Source organism: Heterodontus francisci, chromosome 45 (genome assembly GCF_036365525.1).
Source record: "Heterodontus francisci isolate sHetFra1 chromosome 45, sHetFra1.hap1, whole genome shotgun sequence".
Lineage (NCBI taxonomy): Eukaryota > Metazoa > Chordata > Chondrichthyes > Heterodontiformes > Heterodontidae > Heterodontus > Heterodontus francisci.
Window position 1 is genome coordinate 1377900 of NC_090415.1, and position 20363 is coordinate 1398262.

Here is a 20363-nt window from a genome sequence, read left to right on the forward strand (position 1 = left end):
TCGATTAGATTCCAGTCTGTAACTCACTCCCGGGTATCTGTTATTCTATATCTTAACCACCCGAATCCCTCGATTCGATTCCAGTCTGTAACTCACTCCCGGGTATCTGTTATTCTATATATAAACCCCCCGAACCACTCGATTAGATTCCAGTCTGTAACTCACTCCCGGGTATATGTTATTCTATATATAAACCACCCGAATCCCTCCAGTAGATTCCAGTCTGTAACTCACTCCCGGGTATCTGTTATTCTATATATAAACCACCCGAATCCCTCCAGTAGATTCCAGTCTGTAACTCACTCCCGGGTAACTGTTATTCTATATATAAACCCCACCGAACCCCCCGATTAGATTCCAGTGTGTAACTCACTCCTGGGTATCTGTTATTCTCCATAAACACCCTGAATCCCCCGATTAGATTCCAGTCTGAAACTCACTCCCGGGTACCTGTTATTCTATATATAAACCTCCCCGAACCCCTCGATTAGATTCCAGTCTGTAACTCACTCCCGGGTATCTGTTATTCTATATATAAACACCCCGAACCACTCGATTAGATTCCAGCCTGTAACTCACTCCCGGGTATCTGTTATTCTATATATAAACCACCCCGAACCCCTCGATTAGATTCCAGTCTGTAACTCACTCCCGGGTATCTGTTATTCTATATATAAACCACCCCGAACCCCTCGATTAGATTCCAGTCTGTAACTCACTCCCGGGTATCTGTTATTCGAAATATAAACACCCCGAACCCCTCGATTAGATTCCAGTCTGTAACTCACTCCCGGGTATCTGTTATTCGAAATATAAACACCCCGAACCCCTCGATTAGACACCAGGCTGTAACGTTACTCCTGGGTACGTTACTCTTACATATAAACCCCCCGATTAGATTCCAGTGTGTAACTCACCCACGGGTATCTGCTATTCTATAAAAAACCCCATGAACCCCTCAACTAGATTCCAGTCTGTAACTCACTCAAGGGTATCTGTTGTTCTATGTATAAACCCCCCGAGCCCCTCAATTAGATTCCAGTCTGTAACTCACTCCCGGGTATCTGTCATTCTATATATAAACACCCCTGAACCCCTCGATTCGATTCCAGCCTGTAGCTCAGTCCCGGGTATCTGTTATTCTATATATAAACCTCCCCGAAGCCCTCGATTAGATTCCAGTCTGTAACTCACTCCCGGGTATCTGTTATTCTATATATAAACCCCAGGAACCCCTCCATTAGATTCCAGTCTGTAACTCACTCCCGGTTATCTGTCATTCTATATATAAACACCCTGAACCCTTCTATTAGATTCCAGTCTGTAACTCACTCCCGGGTATCTGTTATTCTATATATAAACCACCCGAACCCCTCGATTAGATTCCAGTCTGTAACTCACTCCCGGGTATCTGTTATTCTATATATAAACCACCCGAATCCCTCCAGTAGATTCCAGTCTGTAACTCACTCCCGGGTAACTGTTATTCTATATATAAACCCCACCGAACCCCCCGATTAGATTCCAGTCTGGAACTCACTCCCAGGTATCTGTTATTCTATATATAAACCCCTGAACCCCCCGATTAGATTCCAGTCTGAAACTCACTCCCGGGTACCTGTTCTTCTATATATAAACCTCCCCGAAGCCCTCGATTAGATTCCAGCCTGTAACTCACTCCCGGGTATCTGTTATTCTATATGTAAACCCACCCGAACCCCTCGATTAGATTCCAGTCTGTAACTCACTCCCGGGTATCTGTTATTCTATATATAAACACACCCGAACCCCTCGATTAGATTCCAGTTGGTAACTCACTCTCTGGTATCTGTTATTCTACATATTAACCCCCGGAACCCCTCGATTAGAATCCAGTCGGTAACTCACTCTCGGGTATCTGTTATTCTACATATAAACCCCCGGAACCCCTCGATTAGATGCCAGTCGGTAACTCACTCTCGGGTATCTGTTATTCTACATATTAACCCCCGGAACCCCTCGATTAGATGCCAGTCGGTAACTCACTCTCAGGTATCTGTTATTCTACATATAAACCCAGAGAACCCCTCGATTGGATTTCAGTCTGTAACGCACTCCCGGGTATCTGTTATTCGAAATATAAACTCCCCCGAACCCCTCAGATTCCAGTCTGTAACTCACTCCCGGGTATCTGTTATTCTATATATAAACACCCCGAACCCCTCGATTAGATTCCAGTCTGTAACTCACTCCCGGGTATCTGTTATTCTATATATAAACCACCCGAATTCCTCGATTAGATTCCAGTCTGTAACTCACTCCCGGGTATCTGTTAATCGAAATATAAACCCCCCCGAACCCCTCGATTAGACACCAGGCTGTAACTCACTCCTGGGTACGTTACTCTTACATATAAACCCCCCGATTAGATTCCAGTCTGTAACTCACCCACAGGTATCTGCTATTCTATAAAAAACCCCCCGAGCCCCTCAATTAGATTCCAGTCTGTAACTCACCCACAGGTATCTGCTATTCTATAAAAAACCCCCCGAGCCCCTCAATTAGATTCCAGTCTGTAACTCACACCCAGGTATCTGTTCTTCTATATATAAACCCCCCGATTAGATTCCAGTCTGAAACTCACTCCCGGGTACCTGTTATTCTATATATAAACCCCCCGATTAGATTCCAGCCTGTAGCTCAGTCCCGGGTATCTGTATTTCTATATATAAACCCCCCGATTAGATTCCAGCCTGTAGCTCAGTCCCGGGTATCTGTATTTCTATATATAAACCCCCCGATTAGATTCCAGCCTGTAGCTCAGTCCCGGGTATCTGTTATTCTATATATAAACCCCTCGATTAGATTCCAGCCTGTAGCTCAGTCCCGGGTATCTGTTATTCTATATATAAACCCCTCGATTAGATTCCAGCCTGTAGCTCAGTCCCGGGTATCTGTTATTCTGTATATAAACCCCTCGATTCGATTCCAGTCTGTAACTCACTCCTGGGTATCTGTTATTCTATATATAAACCCCTCGATTAGATTCCAGCCTGTAGCTCAGTCCCGGGAACCTGTTATTCTATATATAAACCTCCCCGAACCCCTCGATTAGATTCCAGCCTGTAGCTCAGTCCCGGGTACCTGTTATTCTATATATAAACCTCCCCGAAACCCCTCGATTAGATTCCAGCCTGTAGCTCAGTCCCGGGTATCTGTTATTCTGTATTTAAACCCCCCGATTAGATTCCAGCCGCCCATTCTAATCCCTCCTTCCAGCACTTCAGGTGCACGTGCAGGTAGCTTTGAAATGAGTTGAGGGTTACTACCTCCACCACTGATCCTGGCAGTGAATTCGACAGCCACCAGCCTCTGGGTGTAAGTGTTTCCTCCCCATATCGAAAATGGTTTCTCCCCATCTACTTTATCCAGACCCCCTCTTTCTTTTGAACACCTCAATCAAATCTCCTGAGTCTTTCTATTCTCTTAGCAGAAATTTCTCCAGTCTATCCAAGTAACTGAAGTTCCTCATCCCTGGAACCGGGAATGTTTTTTTCCACCCTCTCCAAGTCCTTGACAACTCTCCTAAAGTGCAGTGCCCAAAATTGGACACAATACTCCAACTGAGGCTGAATCAGTGTTTTATAAAGGTTGAATGTCACTTCCTTGTTTTGTACTCTCTGTCTCTACTTTATAAAACCTAGGAGTCCCCTTGGCTTTCCACCTTTCTCAACCTATCCTGTCTCCTCCATTGATATGTGCATATATACCCACAGGTCCCTCTACTCCTGCACCCCCTTTAGAATTGTACGTTTTATTTTATATTGCCTCTCCATGTTCCTCCTAACAAAATAAATCACCTCGTGCTTCTCTGCATTAAACTTCATCTGCCACTTGTCTGCCCATTCCCCCAATCTGTCCACGTCCTCTTGGAAGTTTTTCACTGTTCCCCCTCACAGTTCATAATATTTCCAAGTTTTGTGTTATCCGCAAATTTTGAAATTGTGCCCTGTGCACCTGAGTCTAGGTCATTAATATATATCAGGAAAAGCAGGGGTCCCAACGCTGACTCCTGGGGAACCCCCACTATATACCTCGCTCCAGTCTGAAAAACAACCAGTCACCACTACTCTCGGTTTCCTGTCACTCAGCCACGTTCATATCCATGCTGCCATTGTCCCTTTTATTCCATCGCCTCAAACTTTGTTGACAAACCTGTTATGTGGCACTTTATCAAGTACTTTGAGAGTCTAAAAACCTCAATCAAATTAAACATGATTTATCCTTACTAAATCCACGCCAGCTTCCCCCAATGAATCCACATTTGCCTAAGTGTTAATTTTGTGCCGAATTATCATTTCCAGAAGCTTTTCTGCGAGGTTAGACTGACTGGCCTGTAGTTGTTGGGTTTTTTGAACAAAGGGTGTAACATTTGCAATTCTCCAGTCCTCTGTCACCACCCCTGTATTTAAAGGAGGTTTGGAAGATTACGGCTAATGTCTCCACAACTTCCGATCTTACTTCCCTCAGTCGCCTGGGATGCATCTCATTCGGTCCTGGTGACCTATCAACTTTAAGTACAGTCGGCCTATCTAATACTTCCTCTTTATCAATTTTTAAGCACATCCAGTGTCTCAACTACCTCCTCTTTCACTGTGACTTGGGCAGCATCTTCTTCCTTTGTAAAGACAGATACAAAGTCCTCATTTAGTACTCACTGCCCTCTGCCTCCATTTGTAAATCCCCTCATCAGCCCCACCCCTCCTTTCACCATCCTTTTACTTTTTATATTCCTATAGAAAACTTTTAGATTCCCTTTTATGTTCGCTGCCAGTTTCTTCTCATGCTCTCTCTTTGCTTCTCTCATTTTCTCTTTCACTGCCCCTCTGAACTTTCTTTCTCCAGCCTGGTTCTCAGTTGTACTATTAACCTGTCATCTGCCATACACACGGCCTGTAACTCACTCTCACGTGCCATTCAAGCAGCACCAGAAGTAGTTTGTTAAAAACAGGTTTTAATGTGACCGTTTGGAGTTGCCATGAAACTCTGTGGTGCATCCGGTTCTCCCACAGCCTGGGCACGGCTGCCCCTTGGAAGTTGATTTGGAGAGTTGAGTCCCTGGGCGTGCGGAGGCCGTGGATGCAGCGCAGTTGCTACAGGCTCTGACAGTGGGAGGGAGATGATTGCGAGACGTGTGGTTCAGGACACATTGTCTTGATGTGAGTGGAGTGCCGAGCCTTTGGCGAAGGCCTGGCCGAAGAGTCTGTGGTCGCTGTGAATGTGTTGGTGTCGGGCCAGGTTGGACGACTGGTTGAAGCCTTTGCCACAGAAGGAGCAGCTGAAGGGCCTCTCACCCGTGTGGATCCGCCGGTGCTGCTCGAGGCTGGACAGCCGGTTAAAGTCCTTGCCGCAGATGCTGCAGGCGAAGGGCCGCTCGCCGGAGTGGATTCGCCGGTGCCGCGCCAGGTTGGAGGACTGGGTGAAGGTCTTGCCGCACTCTCCACACTTGTGCCAGCGCTCGCCCGTGTGCACCAGCCGGTGCCGCTCCAGGTCCGACGCCTGGTGGAAGGACTTGGTACAGCGCGGACAGGCAAACAAAGGCTCCTGGCGGTGCAGCCGCTGGTGCCGGGACAGGTTGGACGAGCGGCTGAAGCCTTTGCCGCAGGTGGCGCAGTGGTAAGTGGCGTGTACCTGCTGGTGCCGGTCGAAGGGCGAGGCTCCGGTGACACTGCGGCCACAGACTGAGCAGATGAAGAGCTCTTCATCCTGGTCCTCCAGACTCAGCAAGGCCTCCTCCTCCTCCTCCTCAGGACCCCGAGGCAAACTCACCGCCGGCACAAACTCGCACTCCCAGTCCGGCGATCCGGCAAACGGCTGCAACAGTTCCGCCGGCACCCCCGGCGATGCCCCTCGATAGCTCAGCTGCTCTGCCCCTGCCGGCTCTCCCTCCCCCCAGGGCAGGACCTGCCGGTTACCGGGCGCCGAGTTCACCGGACAATCTGGCATCGCTGCTTCCTGGGAGCCCGAGGGGAGCAGCTCCTGGTTCTCCGAATCCCAAGCTCGGCTCTCTGGGAATCTCCTCCTCGTCACCCGGCTCCACTTCCGACATGACTTCCGCTTCATTGTTGGAACTTCTAAACAAAAAGGAAATAAATCAGCTGTTCAGTATCAGCACAGGAGGAGGCCATTCAGTCCATCCTGGCTGTGCCAGCTCTGTGACCCCACTCCCGCCACCCCCCCCCACTCTTTCCCCCTTTTGAGAGTTACTATTGAATCTGCTTCCACCGTCCTTTCAGGCAGCGAGTCCCAGATCACAACAACTCACTGCGTCAAATAATGCTTCCTCATCTCCCTCCCTCCGGTTCTCTCACCAATCACCCTCGATCTGTGTCCCTCCGGTTCACCACCCTCCCACCACTGGAAACAGTCTCTCCTCATTTACTCTATTATCTGCAAAATGCACCTTACCACCACCAGAGGCAGGGACCAGCCCAAGTACCCTCCCAAAATGTGGTCCCGAGGACCACTGACATCTCCCAGAGAAACGGAGTTAACCAGCACTGTAATCCCATAAACCGGTCATAAAGTCAGCACAGGAGGAGGCCATGCAGCCCATTGGGTCTATGCTGGCTCTCTGGAGAGCAATCCATCCCATGCCCCCGCTCTAGCGACGTGGCCCTGCAAGTCTATTTCCCTCAGGTGTCTATCCAATTGCCTTCTGAAATCATTCGTCGTCTCCGCTCCACCACCCTCGTGGGCAGAGTGTTCCAGGTCATTACCACTCGCTGAATAAAAAAAAGATTTTCCTCCCATTTCCCCCTCCCTCCCCGTATCTCTTCCCCAAAACCTTCAACCTGTGTCCCCTAGTCCTTGAAACACAGCCAATGGGAACAATTTTTCTTTGTCTACCTTATCCAAACTTGTCATACTCTTGTACACCTCTATCAAATCTCCCTTCAATCTCCTTTGCTGCAAGGAGAACAACCCCAGCTTCTCCAACCTAACTAAAATCCCTCATCCCTGGAACCAATCTCTTCCGCACCCTCTCAAGGACCCTCACATCCTTCCTAAAAATGTGACGACCAGAACTGGACGCAATACTCCAGTTGGTGCCTAACCAGAGTTTTATGAAGATTCAGCATAACTTCCCAACTTTTGTACTCAATGCCTCTATTTATGAAGCCCAAGATCCCCCAGTTGCTTTACCAACCACTCTCTCAATAGGTCCTGCTACCTTCAAAGAGCGATGCAGAGGCAACCGCAGGTCCCTCTGTTCCTGCACACTCTTTAGCACTGTGCCACTCAGTCGATATAGCCTCTCCCTATTCCTTCTGCCAAAATGCATCACCTCACACTTCTCTGTATTAAACTACATCTGCCACTTGTCTGCCCATTCTGCTAGCCTATGTCCTGTTGCAGTCAATTGCTGCTGTAACTCTCTAACTGGTCCTGAGGACCACTGATACCTCACAGAGAAACAGACAGTTAACGAGGTATTGCAACCCACCAGCACCCACCCACCCAGCTCCACGCCTCATACTGGTCCTGAGGCATAAATCTGGTGGGAAGAGGAAAGTTCAAACATTGCAAACACCAAGAGACCCCACCCCCCCGCAGTGAGCCCTGGGGTGAGTTTATTCTTTTCCATTTGAAAGAAAACCTTGGGGGTTTTCTGTGGAATTGCAGCAAAACGCCGGCACCGCTGGGCGGGGAGGTCTGCATTCGTGTCCGTGCATGCTCCTTCTTACCCGGGGGAGGCAGCCTGAAATTGCAGCCCCTCCTCTACTCTCCCAGTTTCTCCTCCCTGGAAGCAGCTCCAGTGACAATGGCCGCCTGGCTGGCAGTGCGCAGGCGCTCCCCAGGCCCCGCCCCCACCTGCTTGCCGCTACAGAGCACTTTCACAGCCGCGGGGCAGCCTGGGTAAAGCAGCCGCCATTGCTCCCCTGCCACGCCCCGTGGTAGAAATCGCCAATAAATGGCACTCCTCACATTGCTCTTCACCCTCCCCCCATTTTCTTCTGCGGTGAGCTGATGGAGCGGGAAAGGGAGAGGAATGGCAAGAGTACGATTTGTCAGGTAGGAACAGGGAATGACTTAAAAAAAAGGTTTCATCGACTTGGGGGTGAGAAATGCAAGAGATTCTGGTCAGATTTACAAGACGTTAAATATGCAGAATATAGCCGCCGAGATTCAACACAAACAGGTGCAAAGTCTTAGACATTTTGGTTTCCTTACCTCAGGGAGGATATACTTTCCTCAGAGTGGGTGCAACGAAGGTTCACGAGACTGATTCCTGGGATGAGGGGACCGTCTGATGAGGAGAGAATGTTCTTACAGAGCGAGATGTTTTGATCTGAAATGTACTGAGTGTGGCAGGAAACTGCAAAGGCTATGGGCCCTGACAATATTTCAGCAATAGTACTGAAGACCTGTGCTCCAGAACTAGCCCCGACCCTAGCCAAGCTGTTTCAGTACTGCTACAACACTGGCATCTACCCGGCAATGTGGAAAATTGCCCAGGTATGTCCTGTCCACAAAAAGCAGGACAAATCCAAGCTGGCCAGTTACCGCCAACATCAGTCTACTCTCAATCATCAGCAGTGATGGAAGGTGTCGTCGACAGCACTTATTCAACAATAACCTGCTCAGTGACGCTCCGTTTGGGTTCCGCCAGGGCCACTCAGCTCCTGACCTCATTACGGCCTTGGTTCAAACATGGACAAAAGAGCTGAACTCCAGAGGTGAGGTGAGAGTGACTGCCCTTGACATCAAGGCAGCATTTGACCGAGTATGGCATCACAGAGCCCGAGCTAGCTGGAGTCAATGGGAATCAGGGGGAAAACTCTCCACTGGTTGGAGTCATACCTAGCGCAAAGGAAGATGGGTGTGGTTGTTGGAGGTCAATCATCTCAGTCCCAGGACATCACTGCAGGATTTCCTCAGGGTAGTGTCCTCGACCCAACCATCTTCAGCTGCTTCATCAATGACCTTCCTTCAGTCATAAGGTCAGAAGTGGGGATGTTCGCTGATGATTGCACAATGTTCAGCACCATTCGCGACTCCTCAGATACTGAAGCAGTCTATGTCCATATGCAATAAGGCCTGAACATTCAGGCTTGGGCTGATAAATGGCAAAATACATTCGCGCCACACAAGTGCCAGGCAATGATAGCTCCAACAAGAGAGAATCCAACTAATCTCGCCATGACATTCAACAGCATTACCATCAGGGAACCAAGGGACTTGTGAAAATGAGGAACTGAAAGAAATTAATAAACTTGAAAAATTAACTGGATTTTAGGTTGATAAGTCCCCTGGACCAGAAGAGCTACATCCCAGAGTGTCGAAGGAGGTGACTATAGAGATAGTGAATACATCGATAGTTATCTTTCAAAATTCTATAGATTCTGGAAGTGTTCCCGCAGACTGGAAAGTAGCAAATGTAACTATTTAAGAAGGGAGGGAGAGAGAAAACAGAACCTGTTAGTTTGACGTCAGTAGTAGGGAAAATGTTAGAATCTATTATAAAGGATATGATAACGAGACACTTAGAAAATAATGATATGATTGGGAAGAGTCAACATGGATTTATGAAAGGGAAATCGTGTTTGACAAACTTGGAGTTTTTTTTTTGAGGATGTTACTTGTAGCACAGATAAAGGAGAACCAGTGGATGTGGTGTATTTGGATTTTCAGAAGGCTTTTGATAAGGTCCCACACAGGAGGTTAGTAAATAAAATTATAGCACATGGGATTGGGCAATATTCTGCTATGAATTGAAAATTTGTTAACAGACAGAAAGCAGAGAGTAGGAATAAATGGGTCATTCCCAGGATAACAGGCTGTTACAACTGGGGTACCGCAAGGATCAGTGCTGGGACCACGGCTGTTCACAATCTATATCAATGATTTAGATGTAATATTTCCAAATTTGCAGATGACACCAAACTAGGAGGGAATGTAAGTTGTGAGGAGGATGCAAGGAGGCTTCAAGGGGACATGGACAGGCTAAGTGAATGGACAAGAACATGGTAGATGGAATACAATGTGAATAAGTCTTAAGTTTGCAACTTTGGGAGGAAAAAAAACAGAAAGTCGAGTATTTCTTAAATGGAGAGGGGTTGGGAAGTGTTGGTGTCCAAAGAGACCTGGGTGTCCTTGTTCATGAGTCACTAAAAGCTAGTTTGCAGGCACAGCAAGCAATTGGGATAGTAAATGATATGTTGGCCTTCATCTCCAGGGGATTTGAGTACAGGAGTAACAATGTCTTGCTGCGACTGTATAGAGCCTTGGTGAGATCGCACCTGGAGTATTGTGTACAGTTTTGGTCTCCTTATCTAAGGAAGGATATACTTACCATAGAGGGTGTGCAATGGAGGTTCACCAGACTAATCCCTGGGATTGTCTTATGAGGAGAGATTGGGGAAACTGGGCCTGTATTCTCTAGAGTTTTGAAGAATGAGAGGTGATCTCATTGAAATTTACAGAATTCTTACAGGTTGAATGTAGATAGGATGTTTCCCCTGGCTGGTGAGTCTGGAACCAGGGGGAACAGTCTCAGAATCAGCTGGCTGGGCATTTATGACTGAGATGAGGAGGAATTTCTTCACTCAGAGGGTGGTGAAGCTGTGGAATTCTCTACCCCAGAGGGCAGTGGAGGCTCAATCATTGAGCATGTTCAAGACAGAAATCGACAGTTTTCTGGATACTAATGACATTAAGGAATATGGGGATAGTGTGCATTCAGGTAGATGATCGGCCATGATCTAATTGAATGGTGGAGCAGGCTCGATGGGCTGAATGGCCTACTCCTGCTTCTGTGTTCCATCACTGAATCCCCCACTATCAACATTCTGGGGGGGGGGGGTCACCATTGACCAGCCATATAAATACCGTGGCTACAAGAGGTCAGAGGCTGGGAATCCTGCGGCGAGTAACTCACCTCCTGACTCCCCAAAGCTACAAGGCACGAGTGAGGAGTGTGATGGAATACTCTCCACTTGCCCGAGTGCCTTAACACTCAAGAATCTCGACACCATCCAGGACAAAACAGCCCTCTTGATTGACACCCCATCCACCACCCTCAACATTCACTCCCTCCACCTTCCAAACCCGCGTCCTCGACCACCTAGAAGGTCAAGGGCAGCAGATGCATGGGAACACCACCACCTGCAAATTCCCCTCCAAGTCCCACACAATCCTGACTCGGAACTATATCACTGTTCCTTCACTGTCGCTGGGTCAAAATCCTGGAACTCCCTTCCTAACAGCACTGTGGGTGTACCCGCACCCCAAGGACTGCAGCGGTTCAAGGCGGCAGCTCACCACCACCTTCTCAAGGGCAACTAGGGATGAGCAATAAATGGGGCCTTGCCAGCGACGCCCACATCCTATGAAGGGATTTTTAAAAAGAGCAGAGGCAAGAGGAAGCTGAATGGCCTCCTATAGTAAATTGATGATAATTGTACAGCGAAACAGGGGGGACAGAGATTGGGAGAGGACTCCTGTTCGGCCCTGTACTAGACTCACCAGCCAGGGAAAACATCCTATCATTGGATCAGCTGAAAACAGTAAAGCAGATTTCGTGTGAAGAATTTATCCACATTTCTGTGAACATCTCCTGTCTTTGTTCCTGTGCGGGACTCCAGGGTGGGAGTGGGAGCTGGAGTGGGAAAGTCTCTCCATACAGGAAAGGTTCCAGGACGAGGGAGTCAGGAGTGCTGAGGTTGCGATCGATGAGTGAGAGAAGCTGGTAAACCCAGAACACAAGCAGCAGCAAACAGTGAAGTGACTCGAATATTAACAACAACTGAATGACCTATTTCTGATATTTGTGGAGGTGAATCCCTGACTCTGACACCGGATAATTCCAGAGACACCACTCCCCGGCCGACTACCACTTCCCCACTCCCCTCCCCCCATCTGACCCCCCCACCACCCTCCCCCTCTGAGCACCCCCCCCCCGCTCCCAAGCCGACCTCTGCCCCCTCCCTCTCCCCCGTCCCCTCACTGCCTCCCCCCTCCCCCTCTCACCCCTCCCGTCCCCTCACTGCCTCCCCCCTCCCGTCTCCCCCTCCCCCCTCCCGTCTCCCCCTCCCCCCCTCCCCCCCTCCCGTCTCCTCCTCCTCCCTCTCACCCCTCCGTCTCCCCTCCCCTCCCGTCTCCTCCTCCCCCCCTCACCCCTCCCGTCTCCTCCTCCCCCCCTCACCCCTCCCGTCTCCTCCTCCTCCCTCTCACCCCTCCCGTCTCCTCCTCCTCCCTCTCACCCCTCCCGTCTCCTCCTCCTCCCCCTCACCCCTCCCGTCTCCTCTCCCCCCTCTCACCCCTCCCGTCTCCTCCTCCTCCCTCTCACCCCTCCCGTCTCCCCCTCCACCCCTCCCGTCTCGCCCTCCCCCTCTCCGTCTCCTCCTCCCCCTCGCCCTTCCCGTCTCCTCCTCCTCCTCTCACCCCTCCCGTCTCCCCTCCACCCCTCCCGTCTCCCCTCCACCCCTCCCGTCTCGCCCTCCCCCTCTCCGTCTCCTCCTGCCCCCCTCCCCCTCTCCGTCTCCTCCTCCCCCCTCACCCCTCCCGTCTCCTCCTCCCCCTCACCCTTCCGTCTCCTCCCCCTCACCCTTCCCGTCTCCTCCTCCCCCTCACCCTCCGTCTCCTCCTCCCCCTCACCCCTCCGTCTCCTCCTTCCCGTCTCCCCCTCCCACCCCTCCCGTCTCCCCTCCTCCCTCTCACCCCTCCCGTCTCCCCTCCTCCCTCTCACCCCTCCCGTCTCCCCCTCCTCCCTCTCACCCCTCCCGTCTCCCCCTCCTCCCTCTCACCCCTCCCGTCTCCCCTCCTCCCTCTCACCCCTCCCGTCTCCCCCTCCTCCCTCTCACCCCTCCCGTCTCCCCCTCCTCCCTCTCACCCCTCCCGTCTCCCCCTCCTCCCTCTCACCCCTCCCGTCTCCCCCTCCTCCCTCTCACCCCTCCCGTCTCCCCCTCCTCCCTCTCACCCCTCCCGTCTCCCCCCTCCTCCCTCTCACCCCTCCCGTCTCCCCCTCCTCCCTCTCACCCCTCCCGTCTCCCCCTCCTCCCTCTCACCCCTCCCGTCTCCCCCTCCTCCCTCTCACCCCTCCGTCTCCTCCTCCTCCCTCTCACCCCTCCCGTCTCCTCCTCCCCCTCTCACCCCTCCCGTCTCCCATCTCACCCCTCTCGTCTCCCCCTGCCACCCCTCCCGTCTCCTCCTCACCCTCTCACCTCTCCTCCTCCCCCTCTCACGCCTCCCGTCTCCTCCTCCCCCTCCCGTCTCCCCCTCCCCCCTCCTCCTCCCCTCTCCCGTCTCCTCCTCCTCCCTCTCACCCCTCCCGTCTCCTCCTCCTCCCTCTCACCCCTCCCGTCTCCTCCTCCTCCCTCTCACCCCTCCCGTCTCCTCCTCCTCCCTCTCACCCCTCCCGTCTCCTCCTCCTCCCTCTCACCCCTCCCGTCTCCTCCTCCTCCCTCTCACCCCTCCCGTCTCCTCCTCCTCCCTCTCACCCCTCCCGTCTCCTCCTCCTCCCTCTCACCCCTCCCGTCTCCTCCTCCTCCCTCTCACCCCTCCCGTCTCCTCCTCCTCCCTCTCACCCCTCCCGTCTCCTCCTCCTCCCTCTCACCCCTCCCGTCTCCTCCTCCTCCCTCTCACCCCTCCCGTCTCCTCCTCCTCCTCTCACCCCTCCCGTCTCCCCCTCCTCCCTCTCACCCCTCCCGTCTCCCCCTCCTCCTCTCACCCCTCCCGTCTCCCCCTCCTCCCTCTCACCCCTCCCGTCTCCACCTCCTCCCTCTCACCCCTCCCGTCTCCCCCTCCCCCCTCACCCCTCCGTCTCCCCCTCCCCCCTCACCCCTCCCGTCTCCCCCTCCCCCCTCACCCCTCCCGTCTCCCCCTCCCCCTCTCACCCCTCCCGTCTCCTCCTCCCCCTCTCACCCCTCCCGTCTCCCCCTCCCCCTCTCACCCCTCCCGTCTCCTCCTCCCCCCTCACCCCTCCTCCTCCCCCCTCACCCCTCCTCCTCCCCCTCCCGTCTCCTCCTCCTCCCCCTCACCCCTCCCGTCTCCTCCTCCTCCCCCTCACCCCTCCCGTCTCCTCCTCCTCCCCCCTCACCCTCCCGTCTCCTCCTCCTCACCCCTCCCGTCTCCTCCTCCTCCCCTCACCCCTCCCGTCTCCTCCTCCTCACCCCTCCGTCTCCTCCTCCTCCCCCTCACCCCTCCCGTCTCCTCCTCCTCTCCCTCACCCCTCCCGTCTCCTCCTCCTCCCCCTCACCCCCTCCCGTCTCCTCCTCCTCCCCCTCACCCCTCCCGTCTCCTCCTCCTCCCCCTCACCCCTCCCGTCTCCTCCTCCTCCCCCCTCACCCCTCCCGTCTCCTCCTCCCCCCTCCCGTCTCCTCCTCCCCCCTCCCGTCTCCTCCTCCCCCCTCCCGTCTCCTCCTCCCCCCTCCCGTCTCCTCCTCCCCCCTCCCGTCTCCTCCTCCCCCCTCTCACCCCTCCCGTCTCCTCCTCCCCCCTCTCACCCCTCCCGTCTCCTCCTCCCCCCTCTCACCCCTCCCGACTCCTCCTCCCCTCTCACCCCTCCCGACTCCTCCTCCCCCCTCCTCACCCCTCCCGACTCCTCCTCCCCCCTCCCGACTCCTCCTCCCCCCTCTCACCCCTCCCGTCTCCCCCTCTCACCCCTCCCGTCTCCCCCTCTCACCCCTCCCGTCTCCCCCTCTCACCCCTCCCGTCTCCTCCTCCCCCCTCTCACCCCTCCCGTCTCCTCCTCCCCCCTCTCACCCCTCCCGTCTCCTCCTCCCCCCTCTCACCCCTCCGTCTCCTCCTCCCCCCTCTCACCCCTCCCGTCTCCTCCTCCCCCCTCTCACCCCTCCCGTCTCCTCCTCCCCCCTCTCACCCCTCCCGTCTCCTCCTCCCCCCTCTCACCCCTCCCGACTCCTCCTCCCCCCTCCCCGACTCCTCCTCCCCCCTCTCACCCCTCCCGTCCCCCCCTCTCACCCCTCCCGTCCCCCCCTCTCACCCCTCCCGTCTCCCCCTCTCACCCCTCCCGTCTCCCCCTCTCACCCCTCCCGTCTCCTCCTCCTCCCTCTCACCCCTCCCGTCTCCTCCTCCTCCTCCCTCTCACCCCTCCCGTCTCCTCCTCCTCCTCCCTCTCACCCCTCCCGTCTCCTCCTCCTCCTCCCTCTCACCCCTCCCGTCTCCTCCTCCTCCTCCCTCTCACCCCTCCCGTCTCCTCCTCCTCCTCCCTCTCACCCCTCCCGTCTCCTCCTCCTCCTCCCTCTCACCCCTCCCGTCTCCTCCTCCTCCTCCCTCTCACCCCCTCCCGTCTCCTCCTCCTCCTCCCTCTCACCCCTCCCCGTCTCCTCCTCCTCCTCCCTCTCAACCCCTCCCGTCTCCTCCTCCTCCTCCCTCTCACCCCTCCCGTCTCCTCCTCCTCCTCCCTCTCACCCCTCCCGTCTCCTCCTCCTCCTCCCTCTCACCCCTCCCGTCTCCTCCTCCTCCTCCTCTCACCCCTCCCGTCTCCTCCTCCTCCTCCCTCTCACCCTCCCGTCTCCTCCTCCTCCTCCCTCTCACCCCTCCCGTCTCCTCCTCCTCCTCCCTCTCACCCTCCCGTCTCCTCCTCCTCCTCCCTCTCACCCCTCCCGTCTCCTCCTCCTCCTCCCTCTCACCCCTCCCGTCTCCTCCTCCTCCTCCCTCTCACCCCTCCCGTCTCCTCCTCCTCCTCCCTCTCACCCCTCCCGTCTCCTCCTCCTCCTCCCTCTCACCCCTCCCGTCTCCTCCTCCTCCTCCCTCTCACCCCTCCCGTCTCCTCCTCCTCCTCCCTCTCACCCCTCCCGTCTCCTCCTCCTCCTCCCTCTCACCCCTCCCGTCTCCTCCTCCTCCTCCCTCTCACCCCTCCCGTCTCCTCCTCCTCCTCCCTCTCACCCCTCCCGTCTCCTCCTCCTCCTCCTCTCACCCCTCCCGTCTCCTCCTCCTCCTCCCTCTCACCCCTCCCGTCTCCTCCTCCTCCTCCCTCTCACCCCTCCCGTCTCCTCCTCCTCCTCCCTCTCACCCCTCCCGTCTCCTCCTCCTCCTCCCTCTCACCCCTCCCGTCTCCTCCTCCTCCTCCCTCTCACCCCTCCGTCTCCTCCTCCTCCTCCCTCTCACCCCTCCCGTCTCCTCCTCCTCCTCCCTCTCACCCCTCCCGTCTCCTCCTCCCTCCTCCCTCTCACCCCTCCCGTCTCCTCCTCCTCCTCCCTCTCACCCCCTCCCGTCTCCTCCTCCTCCTCCTCTCACCCCTCCCGTCTCCTCCTCCTCCTCCCTCTCACCCCTCCCGTCTCCTCCTCCTCCTCCCTCTCACCCCTCCCGTCTCCTCCTCCTCCTCCCTCTCACCCCTCCCGTCTCCTCCTCCTCCTCCCTCTCACCCCTCCCGTCTCCTCCTCCTCCTCCCTCTCACCCCTCCCGTCTCCTCCTCCTCCTCCCTCTCACCCCTCCGTCTCCTCCTCCTCCTCCCTCTCACCCCTCCCGTCTCCTCCTCCTCCTCCCTCTCACCCCTCCCGTCTCCTCCTCCTCCTCCCTCTCACCCCTCCCGTCTCCTCCTCCTCCTCCCTCTCACCCCTCCCGTCTCCTCCTCCTCCTCCCTCTCACCCCTCCCGTCTCCTCCTCCTCCTCCCTCTCACCCCTCCCGTCTCCTCCTCCTCCTCCCTCTCACCCCTCCCGTCTCCTCCTCCCTCTCACCCCTCCCGTCTCCTCCTCCTCCTCCCTCTCACCCCTCCCGTCTCCTCCTCCCCCCCTCACCCCTCCCGTCTCCCACTCTTTTTCTCTCCCCTGCTGCCTCCCTCTCTCTCTCTCTTTTCTGCGCCTGCCTCCCCTGCTGCAGATAAGTACAGCTCAGGCAGAAAGGGAATGGGTGACTGCCAGGCAGAGTAGAAGAACTAGGCAGCTAGTGCAGGAGTCCCCTGGCTCCATCTCCCTCTTTAACAGATTTTCCGCTTTGGATACTGTTGGGGAAGATAGCTTCTCAGGGGAATGCAGCAAGAGCCAAGTCTGTGGCACACGGGTGGTTCAGCTGCACGGAGGGGAGGAAAAGGAGTGGTTCAGCTATAGTGATAGGGGATTCTATTGTAAGGGTACAGATAGGTGGTTTCTGTGCTGCAAACGTGAGTCCAGGATGGTATGTTGCCTCCTGGTGTGAGGGTCAAGGATGTCACAGAGCGGCTGGAGGACATTTTGAAGGGGGGAGGGTGGACAGTCAGAGGTGGTGGTACACATTGGTACCAACGACATAGGTAGAAAGAGGGATGAGGTCCTGCAACAAGAATTTAGGGAGCTAGGTAGCAGATTAAAAAGCAGGACCTCAGAGGTTGTAATCTCTGGAGTACTCCCGGTGCCACGTGCTAGCGAGGGTAGGAACAGGAGGATAGAGCAGGTGAATGCGTGGCTGAAGAAATGGTGCAGGAGGGAGGGCTTTAGTTCCCTGGATCACTGGGTCTGTTTCTGGTGAAGGTGGGACCTGTACAAGTTGGACAGGTTGCACCTGAACCTGAACGGGATCAATATCCTTGCTGGGTGGTTTGCTAGTGCTGTTGTGGGGGGGTGGGGGGTGGTTTAAACTAATTTGGCAGGGGGATGGGATACAGAGTGGAGTTACAGTAGGGGGTGATGCACAGCCAAATATAGAAGAGAAACTGAGTCAGTCTGGAAGGCAGAGCAAATATAGACCTGTTAAGGCACAAGTGAATAATGCACAGCTGGATTGTATTGATTTTAACACAAGGAGTCTTACCAGTAAGGCAGATGAATTGAGGGCGTTGATTAACATATGGGAATATAAGACATGGTTGAGGGAAGGGCAGGACTGGCAGCTCAATATTCCAGGGTATAGAATCTTCAGGGGTGATGGGTGGGTGTAAAAGAGGTGGTGGTATTGCACTGTTGATCAAGGAGTCAATTACTGCAGTAAGGAGGGATGATATCTTAGAAAGTTCCTCAAATGAGGCCATATGGGTAGAACTTAAAAGCAAAAAGGGGGCAATCACTTGGCTGGGAGTGTACTACAGACCTCCAAACAGTCATAGAAACATAGAAAATAGGAGCAGGAGTAGGCTATTCGGCCCTTCGAGCTGCTCCGTCTTTCATTATGATCATGGCTGATCATCCAACTCCGTAACCTGTTCCCGCTTTTGCCCCTTTGATCCCTTTAGACCCAAGAGCTATATCTAACTCCGTCTTGAAAACATACAATGTTTTGACCTCAACTGCTTTCTGTGGAAGCGAATTCCACAGACTCACCACTCTCTGGGTGAAGAAATTTCTCCTCCTCTCAGTCCTGGTTCTGGACTCCCCCACCATCGGGAACATCCTTCCTGTATCTACCCTGTCAAGTCCTGTTAGAATTTTATAGGTTTCTATGAGATCCCCCTCACTCTTCTGAACTCCAGCCATCCCAGGAATCAGTCTGGTAACCTTCGCTGCACTCCCTCGATAGCAAGAACATCCTTCCTCAGATAAGGAGACCAAAACTGCACACAATATTCCAGGTGTAGCCTCACCAAGACCCTGTATAATTGCAGCAAGACATCCCTGTTCCTGTACTCGAATCCTCTCGCTATGAAGGCCAACATACCATTTGTCTTTTTTACCGCCTGTTGCACCTGCATGCTTACCTTCAGCGACTGGTGTATCGAGAACACCCAGGTCTCGTTGCATATTCCCCTCTCTCAGTTTATAGCCGTTCAGATAATAACCTACCTTCCTGTTTTTGCTACCGAAGTGGATAACCTCACATTTATCAACATTATACTGCATCTGCCATGTATTAGCCCACTCACTCAACTTGTCCCAAATCACCCTGAAGCCTCTCTGCATCCTCCTCACAACTCACCCTCCCACCCAGTTTTGTGTCATCTGCAAATTTGGAGATATTGCATTTATTTCCCTCATCTAAATCATTAATATATATTGTGAATAGCTGGGGTCCTAGCACTGATCCCTGCAGTACCCCACTAGTCACTGCCTGCCATTTGGAAAAAGACCCATTTATCCCTACTCTTTGTTTCCTGTCCGCCAACCAATTTTCTATCCATCGCAATAACACTACCCCCAATCCCATGCGCTTTAATTTTACATGCTAATCTTTTATGTGGGACTTTGTCAAAAGCCTTCTGAAAGTCCAAATAAACCACATCCACTGGCTCCCCCTCATCAACTCTACTAGTTAAATCCTCGAAGAATTCTAGTAGATTTGTCAAGCATGATTTCCCTTTCGTAAATCCATGCTGACTCTGCCCGATTCTACCACTGTTCTCCAAATGCTCTGCTATAAAATCTTTGACAATGGACTCTAGAATTTTCCCCACTACCGACGTCATGCTGACTGGTCTATAATTCCTGCTTTCTCTCTACCTCCCTTTTTAAATAGTGGGGTTACATTAGCTACCCTCCAATATGTAGGAACTGTTCCAGAGTCTATAGAATCTTGGAAGATGACCACCAATGCATCCACGATTTCTAGGGCCACTTGCTTAAATACTCGAGATGCAGACCATTAGGTCTGGGGATTTATCGGCCTTCAATCCCATCAATTGGAAAAGGACAAAGATGGACTCGAAATAAAGGTACTGAATTGGGGGAAGGACGATTTCAATATGATAAAACAGGATCTGGCCAAGTGGACTGGGAGCAACTACTTGTAGGAAAGTCTACATCAGACCAGTGGGAGTCATTCAAAAAGGAAATAGTGAGAGTTCAGGGCCAACATGTTCCTGTAAAGGTGAAGGGTAGGACCAACAAGTCCAGGGAACCCTGGGTGTCAAGGGAGAAAGAGGATTGGATAAGGAAAAAAAAAAGGAGGCTTATTGCAGATTCGGAGCACTTGAAAACAGCGGAGGCCCTGGAGAAGTATTGAAAATGTAGGGGGGTACCTTAAAGTAATTAGAAGGGCGAAGAGGGGTCATGAAAAAACATTGGCGGGCAAGATAAAGGAAAAATCCCAAGGTGTTTTATAAATATATTAAGGGCAAGAGGATAACCAGGGAAAGAGGAGGGCCCATTAAGGGCCAAAGTGGCAATGTGTGTGTGGAGCCGGAGGACATAGGTGAGGTTTTAAATGATTACTTTTCATCTGTGTTCACTATGGAGGAAGAGGATGTAGGTGTTGAGATCAGGGAGGGGGATTGCGATATACTTGAACATATTAACATTGAAAGGGAGGACGTATTAGATGTTTTAACAGGCTTAAAAGTGGATAGATCCCCAGGCCCAGATGAGATGTATCCAGGCTGTTAAGTGATGCAAGGGAGGAGATTGCAGGGGTTCTAACACAAACTTTCAAATCCTCTCTGGCCACAGGAGAGGTACCAGAGGACTGGAAGACAGCGAATGTGGTACCATTATTCAAGAAGGGTAGCAGGGATAAACCA

At 53.3% G+C, this 20363-nt stretch overlaps 1 protein-coding gene across 4 annotated transcripts in view; it reads right to left on the reverse strand.

Annotated features, from left to right (window-relative positions):
* Window positions 1-4973: 4973 nt before the first annotated feature.
* Window positions 4974-20363, reverse strand: part of LOC137356180 (zinc finger protein 239-like) — a 26874-nt gene continuing 11484 nt past the window's right edge. Inside the window, exons 1-2 of one of the 4 annotated variants that reach the window (XM_068022021.1) lie at window positions 8215-8290; window positions 4974-6113 (exon numbers count right to left, since the gene is read on the reverse strand). In XM_068022021.1, the coding sequence (XP_067878122.1) occupies window positions 5179-6102 (924 nt within the window). In that variant the 5' untranslated portion in view covers window positions 6103-6113; window positions 8215-8290 and the 3' untranslated portion in view covers window positions 4974-5178. The other 3 variants (XM_068022019.1, XM_068022018.1, XM_068022020.1) reach the window with 3 other exon arrangements.